The sequence below is a fragment of the Homalodisca vitripennis genome, chromosome X, assembly GCF_021130785.1.
Source record: "Homalodisca vitripennis isolate AUS2020 chromosome X, UT_GWSS_2.1, whole genome shotgun sequence".
Classification (NCBI taxonomy): domain Eukaryota; kingdom Metazoa; phylum Arthropoda; class Insecta; order Hemiptera; family Cicadellidae; genus Homalodisca; species Homalodisca vitripennis.
This window is the reverse complement of record NC_060215.1, coordinates 110376273-110392385: the sequence shown is the minus strand read 5'-3', so window position 1 is coordinate 110392385 and position 16113 is coordinate 110376273. Positions and strand designations below refer to the sequence as shown.

Genomic DNA, 16113 nt, shown 5'->3' with positions numbered 1-16113 from the left:
GTTTGTTTCAAATTAAAATTTCTTTTTATTATTTAAAAAACAGCATTTAAATACGAGTAAATAAAGTAAAAATTCATGCAAATCTAATGAAAAATAAAAAAGATACAGCATTTTTTGTAAATGAATGCACAACAGCGATTTTCCCCCTTGGCAAATTTGACTGGTACGATAAAAAAATGGCCGGCAGTAAAAGGGTTAAAAAACGTAGATTGACAACAAATTTACAAATTACCGTAGTTGTATAAATAATATTTAGGTTTCTCACTCACCATGAGTCTGCTACGTCTATATGTGGACAACTGATAGACATTATGCAAATCATTGATTGTTAAAAAAACATGTTTTCATTGTATTTTGTGTTAAACGTGAACATACATAACCAAATAATTATAGTTTTCTAACTAAATAATAAATTTCCTATGTTGTGTGTCTCAAAGAGGAATATCCTTCCAATCTGGTAAATATAAGTCCGCTTTTCCTATCTTACCTAAATTCCTTACTTAGTACTTAGCTATAAATAATATTTAGTTATTATTTATACAGAAATCTGTATCAAATTCAGAATCAAGACCAAATTTTGTTATTGGTATCGGAATTAAAATAAAATTCTTTGTTATCTGCTCATCCCTAATCAAAATAGCAACACAATTTTTTATAGAATCAGGCTATATTCTCATCCCTTGGTATCAAATAACACAGGAATCGGTATCATATTTGAACAACAATTTTAGTATCTGTACTGAGTTTTTTTAGAATTGGCCTATCAATAATGTTTATTTAAGGTATGATATTATCTATAGTTTACTGTGTTTGTGTTCAATTACTGTAAATTTACTGTGTATGAAATGAGGTCGGGAGGACTTGGCAGCCCTAACTTTGCTTCTTTAATAAAAGCATTTTTATTTAATCATATTTAGTAAGTTTATTTTATGTGTTTTATTTATAGAACGGTTTTATAAACAAACAAAAACTTAATAATTTTCATCAATAAATAATCTAGCCATGATAATTTTTGCTAACAGATAAAAAATGGTGAATTATAGTTTGGTACCTCTTTCATCTACATTTGGAGCTGTTCAGGGAACAGTTCGCAGCTCTATGGGAAGGTCACAGGGTAAATTTTGTCATACTCTGATAACCTCTTAAATCCAGAGTATTCTTGTAACTCTATGTCCACAGAACCTACTCTTCATGCAGTAGTTGCTACAACCGGTATTTCTTATACAATTATTTCAAAGTTTATGTAAACGTGATCACTATTCCTTGTATAAAAACATTCTATCCTTTGTAATAAACTATAAATGTTGATCTTTGACATTTTTAAAACATAGCTTAACTGTTAAAACTATTTTACTTAAACTTATTCACTATTTATGTGAACAAATTAGACATCGGTTTTTTATGTGCCGTGTTTGCTCTTGTCCAATCTTTATTGATCTCCAGCACGAATTACTACTTCCTTAAAATATCATACCCTACTACAACTTGATAATATTCCAAATTTTCAATTTTTATTTTGCCTCTACATCTGTTATTCCCTATGAAATCAAATTAAAATCCTTTTTACATTTCCATACATTGTAATTGTATCAATATAAGTTTAATCTTAATTATTTATGTAAACAGAATCATAAACATGTTTTCATGTACTTAGTATGGACATAAGTATATAATTTAATATCTAGCCGTCTGAATCTAAAATTCTTTAGATTGAGCTCATAATATTAAAAAAAAGGCATAACTTGTAACACTACAATATACAAGTAATTCTGATTCAGTTTTAAACTACAATGAACTATTCATTTATTCTTTAAAAATTAACCAGAGCTACAATAGATTGAATTGATATTCATATACACACATAAATTCATTATACTTACTCTAAGTCATCCATCATGATTTGAAGATCATTGTACTTGGAATCTAGCATGATAAAAAACATGGAAGGGGAGATAACTTCACCTAATCGCACTTCAATCTCGAACAAAGGTTCATTGGCGGCACGATCCTTCTTAGGTTGGGGTAATTCTTCAAACCCAATTATCTGGTTAGGTTTCAGTACATTTTCAGGTACAAACACTGAACTAATGTCACTCTGAAACATAAATTTTATAGGGTGATATATTATATAAGACGATGTTTGTATATATGAGATTGATAGACTCAAGAACTATTTGACTAGTTATATGAAAACTTGTATGTATATGTATTTTTCATGGACAAGGTTTATATGCTACACCCATTGATATGATATGACTTGTCACCAGGTGGTGCTGCAAAAGATAAAGTTTTTAAAGTGCCTGCACATTATAAAATGCAATTAATAGCCAAACACTATTTAAAGGCGTTAAGTTATGATGTATATTTGTCTTTAAAGTTAATTTCTGGTTGAACTTAAAGCTTCAGTGTTTTTTTTTTTTTTTTTTTTTTTTTTTTCTTAGGACAAGAAGCTTATAAATTGCACTTAGTCCTGTAAGAACCTTTGCACTGCTTGTGGAGTGATAGGATATTCAGGATGGGTAAGGTTAGGGAGTAGGGGCCACCTCCTATCGAGATCCATGAGGAAGAATTAGGGCACTACATCTCAAAGTCATCCCGGAAGAAAGGGAGGCCAGCTCTGAACCAGCCTCTCCAGTCAAAGTAGGCAGGGAGTGGCACACCCTTGTTGAGGTTAACAAGAACCTCTGAGGTAAGGGAACAAACCCCACCAACTCCAACAGTCATCTTCCACAGTAGACTAGACCTATCGAATTGCCCATGAACCCCAGAATCTCAACATTTGCGGTTAGTGATGTGCCGCTACTGGACATCCATAAGGTTGCCCAGATTGAAGTGGCACATCGGTTTTTGCTGTGCCCAGTGGTGGGTTCAACTGATAGGTATAAACCAGCCAGAAGTGATCCCTGCTGGGTGAAGCTTGAGTGTTAGACCACTTTATAATCAAATACATGTACGTGTATAATGGCTATAAACAAACACTTTTAACAGAATATCTTGTTCGGGGCAAACTCTACAGCGGCGTTGGATATATAATTCACTTGAACCAGAAGTGCTCATACAACGGGCAAAGCTTACAAGAAGCATGCAAAGCCGCGGGAAACAGGTAGTATTTTATTATACTATTATAAAGTTCATTCAGGATTCAGGATAACAATCCAGAGAAGTCACAATTAGATATTACTAAAACTATCTAGTATAAAAAGTACAATTCTTTCTATGTTTTCTTTCTGGGTTAAAATAGAGATTAGGGTAATAAACATTTCCTCCCCGTCAGTAATGAATAACATTTCATTCCACACACAATTTACATACGTAAATCACAACACACAACTTAGTAATTACTCATTGCCACTACCGCAAGGCAATCAAATTTGAGTGTGTGAGTCCGGTCCAACAACCATTAATAATACTTTCAGTCTCTTACTTGTCATGTTGTTGGTTTGCACACTAAACTGCAGCCTACATTACCTACATACATTTGAGTATGATCAGGGTGACTAAATTCCCAAAGGGAGAACTTTTGGGGTAAAAAAGGAGGAAATTAAAGCAAAAAGGAGGATTAAAGCAGTATAAAATATTCTTACAAACCTTGCTGACACATTTATTTGTACATTGTTACAAAACACGATCTGTATAAATTACAGTAGTACTGTACTCCTTGTAATGCAAATAAAAAACTAAAATTATATTTGCTTTGGCACATAAATCGAAAAAAGGAAATAAATTTATATGATAAAAGTGTATATTTATTTGGTTTGTACACTAAATACCAGCTTATATTAGCTACATACATTTCAGCATCAGTCCAGTCCAACAACCTAGTAATAACACTGCGAGGCTCTTACTTGTCATGTTGTCAGTTTGTACATTGAACAAAAAGAAAGTTAATGTGGTATAACTAAACACTTACATTTTTACCTAAATTAATTGCTGCTACAAGACCTGCAGAGGCTCATATGAAATAATGAGTTTATTCCTCCACAAAAATACGGTTTTACAAAAATTTACGTTCTAGGAATATACACTGCCACTTCATCCAGTAGTGTGGCAGCGCAATAATACAGAGTGCAGCAAAACAAACAGTGCAGTTGTGATGGGCTTCTACATCCGCTGTGGTGGGGGTAGGAGCCGGGGAGGGGGCTCACTGCATTCGGTCACTCACCCCGTTTCCAGTCGTAGCAATGGTTTGGAGCGGAAAGCATCGCGGCTTTGCCGTTCGCATGTTTTTTGAAAGTGGCTGTTCTCACATCACGACTCAAAGAGCGTTCCGAGTGCACTTTAACATTCCGCGTAATGATCCCGTTCCACATCGCAATGTTATTGCAAGTTGGGTTCGTGCGTTGGAAGAAACTGGTTCAACACAAAGGCCTAAAGGTATGGGAAGATCGAAAACAGCGAGAACTCCCGAAAACGTCGCAGTAGTGAGGGCAGCTGTTGAACAATCACCAACACGCTCTGCCCGGAAACACGCAACTGCGTTAAACATGTCTGATCGCTCTGTTAGGAGGATTTTACACAAATATTTATTCTTCCACCCCTATAAAATTATGATGGTTCAGAAGTTAATGCCTCCAGACTTTCAACACCACGTGAATTGCGCTCAAGAAATTTTAGAACGTATCCCACCAAGGTCAACCTTCTTCAGTAGTGATGAAGCCCATTTCCACCTGTCAGGGTTCAGTTAATAAACAGAATTTCCGTTACTGGTCGGACAGAAACCCACAACAAGTTAATGAGCGACCTCTCCATTCCCCGAAAGTGACTGTATGGTGTGCGATTTCCAAATTTGGTGTTATTGGACCCTACTTCTTTGAGGAGGATGGGCTTACAACAACCGTGACCGCTCAGCGTTACGTTTCGATGCTGCAAGATTTTTTTGAGCCAGAATTGAATCAGTTGGTTGAAGAACAACATCTTGAGGATATTTGGTTCCAACAAGATGGGGCTACGGCCCACACAGCACATGTTTCAAGGACGAAATTGCGGCAGATGTTTCCTGCGCGTCTCGTGTCTCTGAGGGGTGACCTGCGGTGGCCTGCAAGATCACCTGATTTGAGCATTTGCGATTTTTTCCTGTGAAGTTATCTCAAGGACAAGGTTTTTCGGCATCGTCCTCACAACTTGGAAGAACTCAAGATCCGTATTAGAGAGGAAATCACCGCCATTCCAATAAATATGTGCCAAAATGCAGTGGAAAACTTCAGAAATCGCCTACATCAGTGCATTGCTTCTGGAGGACGCCATCTTTCTGATGTGATCTTCAAATCTTAACAGAAAAAATGGGGTTAATGTACTTATTCAAGCAAAATAAACCACATTTTCATAACTCGTACCGATTTTCTTTAATACCACTTCAAAACTGCACTGTTTGTTTTGCCGCACCCTGTAGAAAAAAATGTTTATTTGCTATCTTCCAAACTCCACTTTAAATGGAGGACTGCTCACTCCGTGCCGTCTGCTAATCACTTTACTTAACCTTATCAATACAAATTGCCTTATTTGACTAATGTACTTTCGATTTATTAAACATTAAATCTTTCTCTTGTTACTATATTAAGGAAAAGAACATTAAACATTTAACAGCAGCAAATATAAAAATAAATATAACACACATATACAAATAAATAATATAACAATGAGGTAATAAACAAATACACACACTATCTACAGTTTAACAAAATAAATATAACGATGAGAAACCAATAAATAACCTGACAAACAATAAATAATTATACAAGTGTATTGTTTAAGAAACTGATATCACTATTTTCAAATAACCATTTTTTCAACTTAATACTAAACGATTAAAGTATTTCGGCCCAACATATTTAAAAGAATTTCTAAACAACGATTTCTTCCCTTTAGGCGTTCTAAAAAAGTTTTGTACGAAGTTTTCTAGTTCTATATACTAAATTTATTGTGCCTGTATTACCACTTCTTAAATAGAAGAGCCTTAGCACCTTAACCACAAAAAGATGTTGCAAAGGTAATATTCTTAGCTGACAGTATAGGGGAAAAGAACTTTCACGCTTCTGTTTCTGTAAAATTATTCTTAAAAAATGGTTCTGAATAACACGTATTTTTGTTAAATTATATTTAAAAGTTCCTCCACAGCATTGTATCGCATACTGCAGCCTAGAGTCAACTAGTACAAAATATAGTGTTCTCAACAGCTTTTCACCACAAATATTTTTAAAAAATAAAATTTTCGTAATGATGATTTTAACATTTTAAATAAATAATTAATATGATTTTCCCAAGTTAGTTTTTTATCTAAAAATACTCCAAGATACTTGAAGCTGTCTACTTTCCCTATACTTAGACAGTTACAATAATTAGATTCAGCACAGTTTAGGATGTGGTACTTCAACTCAGATTGGAAATGAAAACTTCTAAAATCAAAATTTATATATTTAGTTTTGTTAACATTTATTTCCATTTTATTACTATCACACCAGATTCTTAAAATTGCTAGATCTTCTGTTATTTGTCTCCAGAGAGGTAAAATATTTTTTTCAGAATAAAACAGAGCAATATCATCCACGAATGCGCTAGGGACGCTATTAAAATTAGACCCTAAAAGGTCATTAATAAAATTCAAAAAAAGAGTAGCCGACAGGACAGAGCCTTGCGGCACACCTGATTTCACAGAAAGGTGTGAACTAAAACTATTTTTAATTTGTACTTGTTGGGTTCTGCCCTGTAGAAAACTATTAAACCAATTGAGGAATATTCCTCTTACTCCCAGTGCATCTAGTTTCAGTAATAGTATTTTGTGATTAACCAAGTCAAATGCTTTTTTGAACTTTAAAAATAAACCGGTGGATTTGTATCCTTCATTAAGGTTTGTGTAAATGTAGTCCGTAACCTCAACAAGAGCATCCTCGGTGGACTACCCTTTCATAAAACCGTATTGTCTACTGCTAAAGTAATTTTTATTATCAAGATAATTTATGAGCCGATTTTTCATGAGTTTTTCGATTATTTTGGAGAAAACTGACAACAAGCTGAGAGGTCTTAGAATATCTAATTTTGTACTAAAGCTTTTTTTGAAAATAGGAACAACAACACTACTTTTTAAAATTTCAGGAAAAACTCCTTCCGAAAAACTTAAATTTATAATGTAAGACAATACCGGAGAAATATCTTCTGCAATGTTTTTTATTAAAAAGGAATTAAAACTGTCAAAACCAGAGGATTTCTTAGTTTTAACATTATTTATTATATTTAAAATTTCGTTGGGGGTTGGTATGATAAAAAAAGAATCACAACTTTGCTCTAAATTTAAATTAGGGAATGCATTGTTGTGAAGGTCAACACAGGAATGTACCAAGATAAAGTATTTGTTTATCTCTTCTGCAACTGTTTGTGGGTCTGAAACAGTTAGCCCGTTATCTAATTCTATTCCACTAACACCTACTTTCACACCACTTAACTGGTTTATTACTTTCCACTGCCTTGCAATATCGCCATTACAGTTTTCAATTTGTTTAGCGTAATATAGATTTTAGCGTTATCTAATTCATTAGCTAATTCAATACAAAACTTTTGAAAATAGTTTTTAAACAAACGATCATAAGGCCTTTTATTGTAAATTTTATAAAGTTGCTTTCTTCTTTTAAATTTATTTAATAGTTTATTATTAATCCAAGGACTTATAGAACTAGCTTTGTCTAACTGAGTTTTTACACTAGCCCTAATCTTACAACTACCAACAGTTTCAGTTAAAATACCATGAAACATATTAAAACAAGTGTTTACATCTACCAAACTATAACAACCATTCCAGTCTGTATTTTGCAATTTGCGATTTAACAATACATGATATACAATAAAGCGCTCTTTAATCTCAGGTGTTTTTAATTTACAATACTGATCCTTTTTCAAACCTAGTAAGCAGTGGTCTGTTAAACCTGTGTCCAGAACTGCACTTTGAAATATGTTCAATAGTCTATGCCTTATAAAAATGTAGTCAATGCAAGTTATGGATATTTCTGTAATTTGGGCTGGTTTATTAATAAACTGTGTAAAACCGTGACTAGTAAGAAGGCTTAAGTAATTCTGAGTAATTTGGTTATGCTTAAGAATATTGATATTCACATCACCAATTATAATTGTATAATGCGTTAGTTGATGTAAAAATTGCTTAATTTATCCAAAAAGTTTTTTTCAGAATAATTATGAAGTCTGTAAATGCAGAATAAATTAAAATATAAATCATTTAATGTTACATTAACCAACACCGAGTCTATACTATTGGTATTTATTTCAAGTTGCAAAACCTTTACATTTTCGGTTACATAGCAAACAATTCCTCCAGCTCTATATGTATCATTGCAAAATAGAACATATTGTAACCAGGGATTTCGTATGAATGAATTTCGTCACTATTAACACAAATTTCACTAAGAGTAATGAAATGTATTTTACTATTTATCAAGTATAATTCTAAAAGAAATGAGTTAAAGTTTTTCCGCAAACTCCTTATATTTGCATGAATGAAATTAATTGGGCAACTTTGATCACTAAGAAACCTGACTAAATTGATAGAATCATTGTTTGTCTTTAAGATTGGATCCATATTAGCCATCTAAAAACTAAACTAAATAGATTATACAACATATTAAAATATATATAAAGCAATAACAGACAATACATACTCTAACAAACATAAATAGATAACTAAACTAAATTACAATAAATATATAACATTCAATAAATAAATAACATAATAAGTAAACAAAAATAATGTACTATATTTCTCTTATGCAAATATATGTACTTTCTTACTTTAAATGTCCGGTAACATTACTTTAGCTTCTCAATGTCAGCGTAGGAGTCGATCCGCTGTATCCTGTCTCCTTCCCCTTTCCTGACAAAGAACTTGCCATCCCGACTCCAGGCGAAAGTGTAACCGATGTCCCGACACTTCTGCTTGATCCTGGTCAGAAACTGCTTGTTCTCTGGGGATAGGTGATCATTTATGAAGACTCTGCGGGCAGGAAACTCCTTATTGATCTTCTGGGGTGACAGATTCTTTATAGTTCTGTATTTAGAAATCCAGATGTCTCGGACAGCACGGTTGTTGAACTGTACTATAAGTGAGGGTTCCCTACCCTTCTTGTAGGACGGGACGCGGTGTGCGGCAGCAATGTCGCTATTTTGCACATCCACCCCCAGTGCTGTTCCCACGTCCTTAACCACCTCGCTGACTTCTTCCTTAGCTGTTACAGGAATGCCGCTAATCTCCAGGTTGTTTCACCGAGAATACTGTTGCAAGGCACGCATTTTCTCATGAACCTCTGACACCTCTTGACTTAGAATTTCATTTTTTAGTCGCAGTTCTGCATTTTCTTTCTTCAGCTCAACAAAATGAGTTCTAAGCTCTTCCATAAGCGAGTTGGATGCATCGAGTTTATCTGATAAAAACTGAGTTGATTTAGCGAGTTCAAGCATCTCATTTCTAAACAATTTGAACTCTTCAAATATTTCTCTTTTAAAACTTTCCAATTCACTAGCAAAAAAATCCTTTGTTATTGCAGTTGTCGACATAGGTGTTGATTGCGAGTTGCTGTTTCCAGACGTATTCTTACACTCAGAACATGTCCAGTCTTTTTTCGACCGTAACTGCTTCTGTCCTACATACAACTACAAATTTAATCTAACTATAAATTAAAAATATAACTACTACCACAATGGGTTAAGTCTAACTATTACTTTTATTAACTGTTAATAAAGCTATTATCATAATGTAATAAACAACTGGTCAATGATTAAAACTATATAACTAAATCTTATTCTGAAACATTACTTTTGATACATATACGAGGGTCTTCCAGAAAGTAAAGAACGTTTTGTTATAAGTCAATAAAAACAAAAGATAAGAGCATGAAAATTTATTTATAAATACTTATAAACTTACTCTATTTTTCTACAAAATCGCCGGAACTGTCAAGGCACTTGTTGTAGCGTGGCACCAATTTTTCTATACCGACGTTATACTGTTCTGCCGCCAAGGAATGAAGCCACGTTTTTACTCCTTCTTTGAGGTCTTCGTCACCCAAAAAGTTTTTTCCGCCTAAAAACACTTTCAACTTTGGAAACAAGTGATAGTCACTCGGAGCCAGATCTGGACTATACGGAGGGTGTCCGAAGATTTGCCATTTGAAAGAATTGAGTTCTGCTTTGGTTCGTGCACTGCAATGAGGCCGAGCATTGTCGTGGATCAGCACCACTTTCGACGACAGCATTCCACGTCGTTTGTTCTGAATAGCGCGGCGAAGCCGATGCAAGGTCTCGATGTAGGCCTCTGAGTTGATTGTTTCGCCTCTCGGCATGAACTCCACATGGATTAGGCCTTTTCGGTCCCAAAAAACTGTTGCCATCAATTTCCTGGTGTTCAAATTTGGTGTTTCTTTCCTGTTTTTTGTTGGTGAATTCGAGTGATGCCATTCCATTGACTGGAGCTTTGTTTCCGGGGTTCGATAGGAAACCCAAGTTTCGTCACCCGTTACGATGCGGTCAAGAAACGCATCACCTTCTTCGTCATACTGAGTCAAAAACTCAAGAGCTGCTCCCATCCGTTTAGTCTTGTGGACATCAGTAAGAATCTTAGGCACCCAACGAGCACACATTTTCTGATAACCAAGACGTTCAGTCACTATTTCGTGCAAAAGCGACCTTGAAATTTGTGGAAAAAATTCCACTAGACCACTCAAAGTGAAACGACGGTTTTGTTGAATTTTTCCATCAACTTTCGCTGCCAACTCGTCAGTAACGAGTGACGGCCTTCCACTTCGTTCCTCGTCGTGCACATTAGTTCGACCTTCCTTAAATTGAATGCACCATTTTCTCACTGATGACTCGTTCATCGCATTGTCACCGTAAACTGCCTTAATTTGCCTATAAATTTCAATAGGTCGAACATTCTGTGCATTCAGAAACCGTATCACACTACGCAGTTCACACTTGGCGGGATTTTCAATTAACGCCGCCATTTTAAACTTTCACAGGAGACGCAAACGTGACCTCACGGTACCGCTACTCAGCTCACACTGAGGCAGAAGGTGTGGCTAACGAACAAGCTATCTACCGCGGTGGTGGGGGAACTGCGCCGCCCGTGATGCGCAATCGTTCTTTACTTTCTGGAAGACCCTTGTATTATTGATATAAAAAACATTGATTAAATTGAAGACAAAACCATTACAACTTTTTAAATATGTTTATTATTCATTTTTACCATACACTGTCTTCTAAGAATCCATTTACATTATAATATGTTTATTTGACAAAGTACTTTTAATTTTTTAGTAAATTTAGATAAGGAAGTTTTTTATATGACTGGAATATTATTATACAGTTTCAAACCTAGATAAATAGGGCTAGTTTCAAATATTTTTAGTTTATGTGCCGGATATTGAAATAAATTAAAATTGTGTGTGTAATATCTACGATTAAATTTGTATTTTTCAAATTGATCAAGATTCCTGCTTACTAATTTAAGCATTTCAAAAATATTAAAGCATGGCAAAGTAAGAATGTTACATTTGAACAAGAATAATGGATTACATGTTGTTCTTGAATTGAATCTTGGCGATTGCGCAAGATGGCGCCGGTGAGTAAAAATCAAGTCTGTGGAGCTTGCCCTAAAAGAGTTACAAATAGCTCTGGGGGAATTAAGTGAGAGGGAAACTGTGCGAAATGGTTCCATTTTGAATGCGGTGGAAAATCAAAAAGTGAATACTCCTTCTCAAAAGGCGAAAAGCCGAATTTTGTGTGTAGTAACTGTGAACAACTACAGGAGCAACGTAACAGTGCAGTGAGTAACCTTATTTCGGAAACTGTTTCTGAAAACTTTCACGTGAATTGTGAATGTTTTGATCACATCAAAATATTGACAGATCAGATATTTGATCTAACTAAGAATCAACGTGAACTTAGTAATCTGTTAGGTGAAACTAGGGCTGAAAATGCTAAACTTGTTTCTATATTGAACAGTCATTCCGAGGCCATTGGTGACATTTTAACAAATAATTCTAACCATTTAACTTATGCTAGTGTTTTAAGGTCTAGCGCTGATAATTTAAATTCTTGGACGGTGATAAATAAGTTTAATGAGGACAGTAATATTAAAATTGATGGTGCAGTTGGTGAACAAAACTTGACTACGGCAGTGAATAAACCTGATTTCTTGTCTGCTAGGAAAATCAATATAATCCAATGCTACCACCTGCTCCAGTAAGTAAGAAAATAACTTCTGGAAATGTCAAACACAAGTTTATCAAGTCGGCAGTGGTTGGCACTGGCTGTGAATCCGGAGAGGGGCAGGCTGGGCTACATGGAAATAACTATGCTCAACCCAGTATCGGTTAATTCTACAGCATTGAGTTCGGTTTCGGTGGTCTGTGGTGTTGAGGAACCATCTGATTATGATGCAAAAGAGCCTGAAAACGAATCGTCTGAGCCAAGAAGGGATAATACAAATAACCTATTTGTAGAGGTTAATTACAAAAAGCGTAAAATGCCGGGACAGAGTAGGCCTAGGACAGGTAAAAGATGTATGTTTTTGACTGGTAGTGCTACTGTTAACAGTGATAAATTCAAAATTGTTGACAAAAACAGACATATTTTCATATCAAGACTTTCTGAAGATATGGAGTGTGAGGATCTAAGGCAGTACCTGAAAAACTGTTCTGATGGTGGTAATTTTGAAGTAACAAAATTAAAAACCAGGTACCCTGGCTACAGTTCTTTTAAAATCGGGATTTCTCTGACAGTCTGGGACAAGGTTTATGACCCAGACTTTTGGCCAATGGGAACATATGTGAGTCGATTTAGGTACCCACGTAAAAGTGCTTCAGTACCTTCTTTTTTGGATCTCAGTCAAGGGGCAAATACAATAAAATAGATCTTTCACTTTTAGGTGATGTTCTGGAGCAAAGCCTAATAACAATTCAATAGTAACTAAACTTTGTGTTGATAGGCCTAACCTGAAAGTTACATCCTGTGATGCAAATACAATAATTGGGTGTAATTATAATTTTAAATTGACTTTTTGGAATATTTGTAGTTTAACCAATAAACTCGGTAGCATTGAATTATTGAAAAACCAACTTAATTCTGATGTCTTGTACATTGCGGAGCATTGGTTAGCTTCCTCTGAGGTCCAGCATTTGGTAATTCCAGAGTATAGTGTTGCAAGCTATTTTGCAAGGGAACATCACTTGCATGGTGGAGTGCTTATTTGTGTCAAGCAAGGTATTGAGTTCTCCATCTTGGACCAAGTTCTTGGCTCCTCGGAGGAGATGACTTGTGAGTTGGCAGCTGTTGTGCTCCCTGTGTTAAAGACGGTTGTTGTTACGGTTTACTATAGATCTCCTGCAGGTAGTCTAACCTCTTTTTATGAAAAGTTGCATGATGTTTTTGCTTTTTTATACTGCATCAAAATGAACATTATTGTAGTTGGGGACTTCAATGTAAACTTTATGGCAGACAATGAAGAGACCCATGAACTATTAAACTTAATTGATAGTTTTGGATTGAATGTGACTGTGTCGGATATCACAAGGCCAAATACCAACTCTTGTGGAACTGCGGGTAGCTGCATTGATAACCTACTAACTTCCCTACATCCTGATAGAGGACAATCGTCGGTGCTCCATAATCCTGCTTCTGATCACAACATCATCTTCTTTGTTGCGGATATCGAGACTGATGGATCTACGGGAAGTGGTCTCATATTAAAACACTTAACTAGACCTTTGAGCTTGTCTGGGGTATCCTTTTCTGTGCATTATCTTAGCCAAATTAACTGGTTAGATGTATATAGGCTAAATTTAAGTATCAATATAAAGTTTAAAATGTTTCTTGACCTTTTTTCATGGGCCTTAAATTGTGCTGCTCCAATTAAAAAATTGAAATTAAAAGCTAAAAGTTCATGTACTAGATGGTATCATGATGGTCTTGTTAAACTTAAGTCTGAGCTGGATAGGTTATATTTTATTACTCAAAATACAATTAAGGATAAGAAGGATGTAAAGGCAAAATATAAAAGTCTCAAAGCAGTGTACAAACGTGAGATAAACAGAGCTAAACTTTGTCATAACAATAGTATAATAGATAGATCCAAAAATAAAAGCAAAGCTGCTTGGGGCATAATAAAAGTCAGCCAAAGTCAACAGCAGGCCAGTTCCCAAGTCTCATTTTCTCAGACCTGACACTTTTAATGATTTTTTTTATCTCTTCTGTGGAAGATACTTGTAAAAACATTGGTAATAAATAGTACCTATGATCATTTTTATTATCTTGACAAGTCCTGTAACTCAGAGACTATAAATTTTAACTTGAGTTTTAAGGAAATTAAGGTGGAGGAAACCTATGGAGCTATTCTTAGCCTAAGCAATAGCACATGTTTGGATGTTTTTGGTATCAATGCACATGTACTAAAAGCTGCTGCCGAACATATTTGTGAGGTCTTGACTTACTTGTTTAATGAATGTATTAATAGTGGAACTTATCCTGATATATTTAAGATTAGTAAGGTTATTCCTGTTCATAAGAAAGGTCCTATGGACAAGCATTGCAACTATAGACCTATTTCTATTATTCCAGCTGTGTCGAAGGTCTTTGAGCGGTTGGTACATGGGCAGATTGTAGATTATTTAGAGTCAAATAAGTTGTTCAGTGACTGTCAGTTTGGTTTCCGTTCTAATCGCAGTACCATAAAAGCGGTACAGGCTCTTGTAAGTGCTTGTTTTGATGGCCTTGAACAAAAAAATGTTGTTAATTTTAGAAGTTATGACCTTTCAAAGGCCTTTGATACTGTTGAACATAGTATTCTAGTCAATAAACTGAAATTTTATGGTTTTAATCAATTAGTTTTATATTTTTTTTACTCTTATCTGACAAATAGGTCACAATGTGTATATTTAAATGGCTCATATTCAGTAACTAAACCTGTTAACTTTGGAGGCTCAATACTGGGGCCAACATTATTTATTCTTTATATAAATGACCTCCCAGGAAATCTAAATGACAGCTGTGTAAATACTTATCTCTTTGCAGATGACTTGGGGCTATTGGTTAGTGCTGAATCAGCCTTGGACAGTGTAAATAAACTTAGCGATAAGAATTCTACTGTCTTGGATTGGTGTTCTGCAAATAAACTTTGCATAAACATTGAAAAAGTTCAAGACCTACCTCTTAATTTGTACAGTAAAAGTAGCGAAAATAGTATTAAGTTTCTTGGAATATATGTTCAGTCGAATCTCAAGTGGCATGATCATATTAACTATATAGCCTCTCGAGTTGCTAAAGGTGTTTTCTTAATTAGGGCATTAAAGGGCACAATTTCAACTGATTATTTATTGTTTGTATACTATGCTTATGTTCATAGCTTTATCACTTATGGAATCACCTTATGGGGCAATACATAGTATGCAACAAAACTTTTTATTCTGCAAAAAAGGGCTGTTAGATTGATTGCTGGTGTATCTAACAGAGATCACTGTAAAGCTTGGTTTGCAAAGTTTAATATTTTAACCCTGCCATCTGTTTATGTATTAAGTGTTTTGTTGTATGTTAAAGATAACTTGAATGACGTTGTTAGCTTTAGTGATAACCATAACTATTCTACGAGAAATAGGAATGATCTGTTGCTGATGAAGTGTAAATACACAAGCACGCAAAGTAGCTTTAGGTATCTGGGAATCAAATTATACAATGCTTTACCTGAACATATAAAAAAATTATCTAGGCCTAGGTTTGAAACCTCCATAAAAAACATGTTGCTTAAGAAGTGTATACATAGTGTAAATGAATTTTACAATGCTAGTAATAGTATGCTTCTTCAACTTGTTTCACATGTTATAACTTGTTGACGTTGTTATACACTATTGTAGTGTCCTGACAATAAATGATTTGATTTGATTTGCAATGACCTATTGTTCTAAATCTTGATTCTTGACTAATAATGAGTTTTTGCACATCTGAGCAATTACCCCACAAAATAATTCCATAACTCAACATCGAGTATACATGGGTATAATACACAGCTATACCAACTTCCAAAGATGTTATTCTAACTAGTATACTCAAAGCATGCATACCTGGCTG

General features: G+C 34.8%; 1 protein-coding gene across 3 annotated transcripts in view; it reads right to left on the bottom strand.

Annotated features, from left to right (window-relative positions):
* The window catches only part of LOC124369790, a 160753-nt gene that overhangs the window by 78547 nt on the left and 66093 nt on the right, over nt 1-16113 (bottom strand). For all 3 annotated transcript variants that reach the window (XM_046827891.1, XM_046827890.1, XM_046827892.1), the window contains one exon: nt 1881-2095. In XM_046827891.1, coding sequence (XP_046683847.1) covers nt 1881-2095 — 215 coding nt within the window. The remainder of the gene's footprint in view (nt 1-1880; nt 2096-16113) is intronic.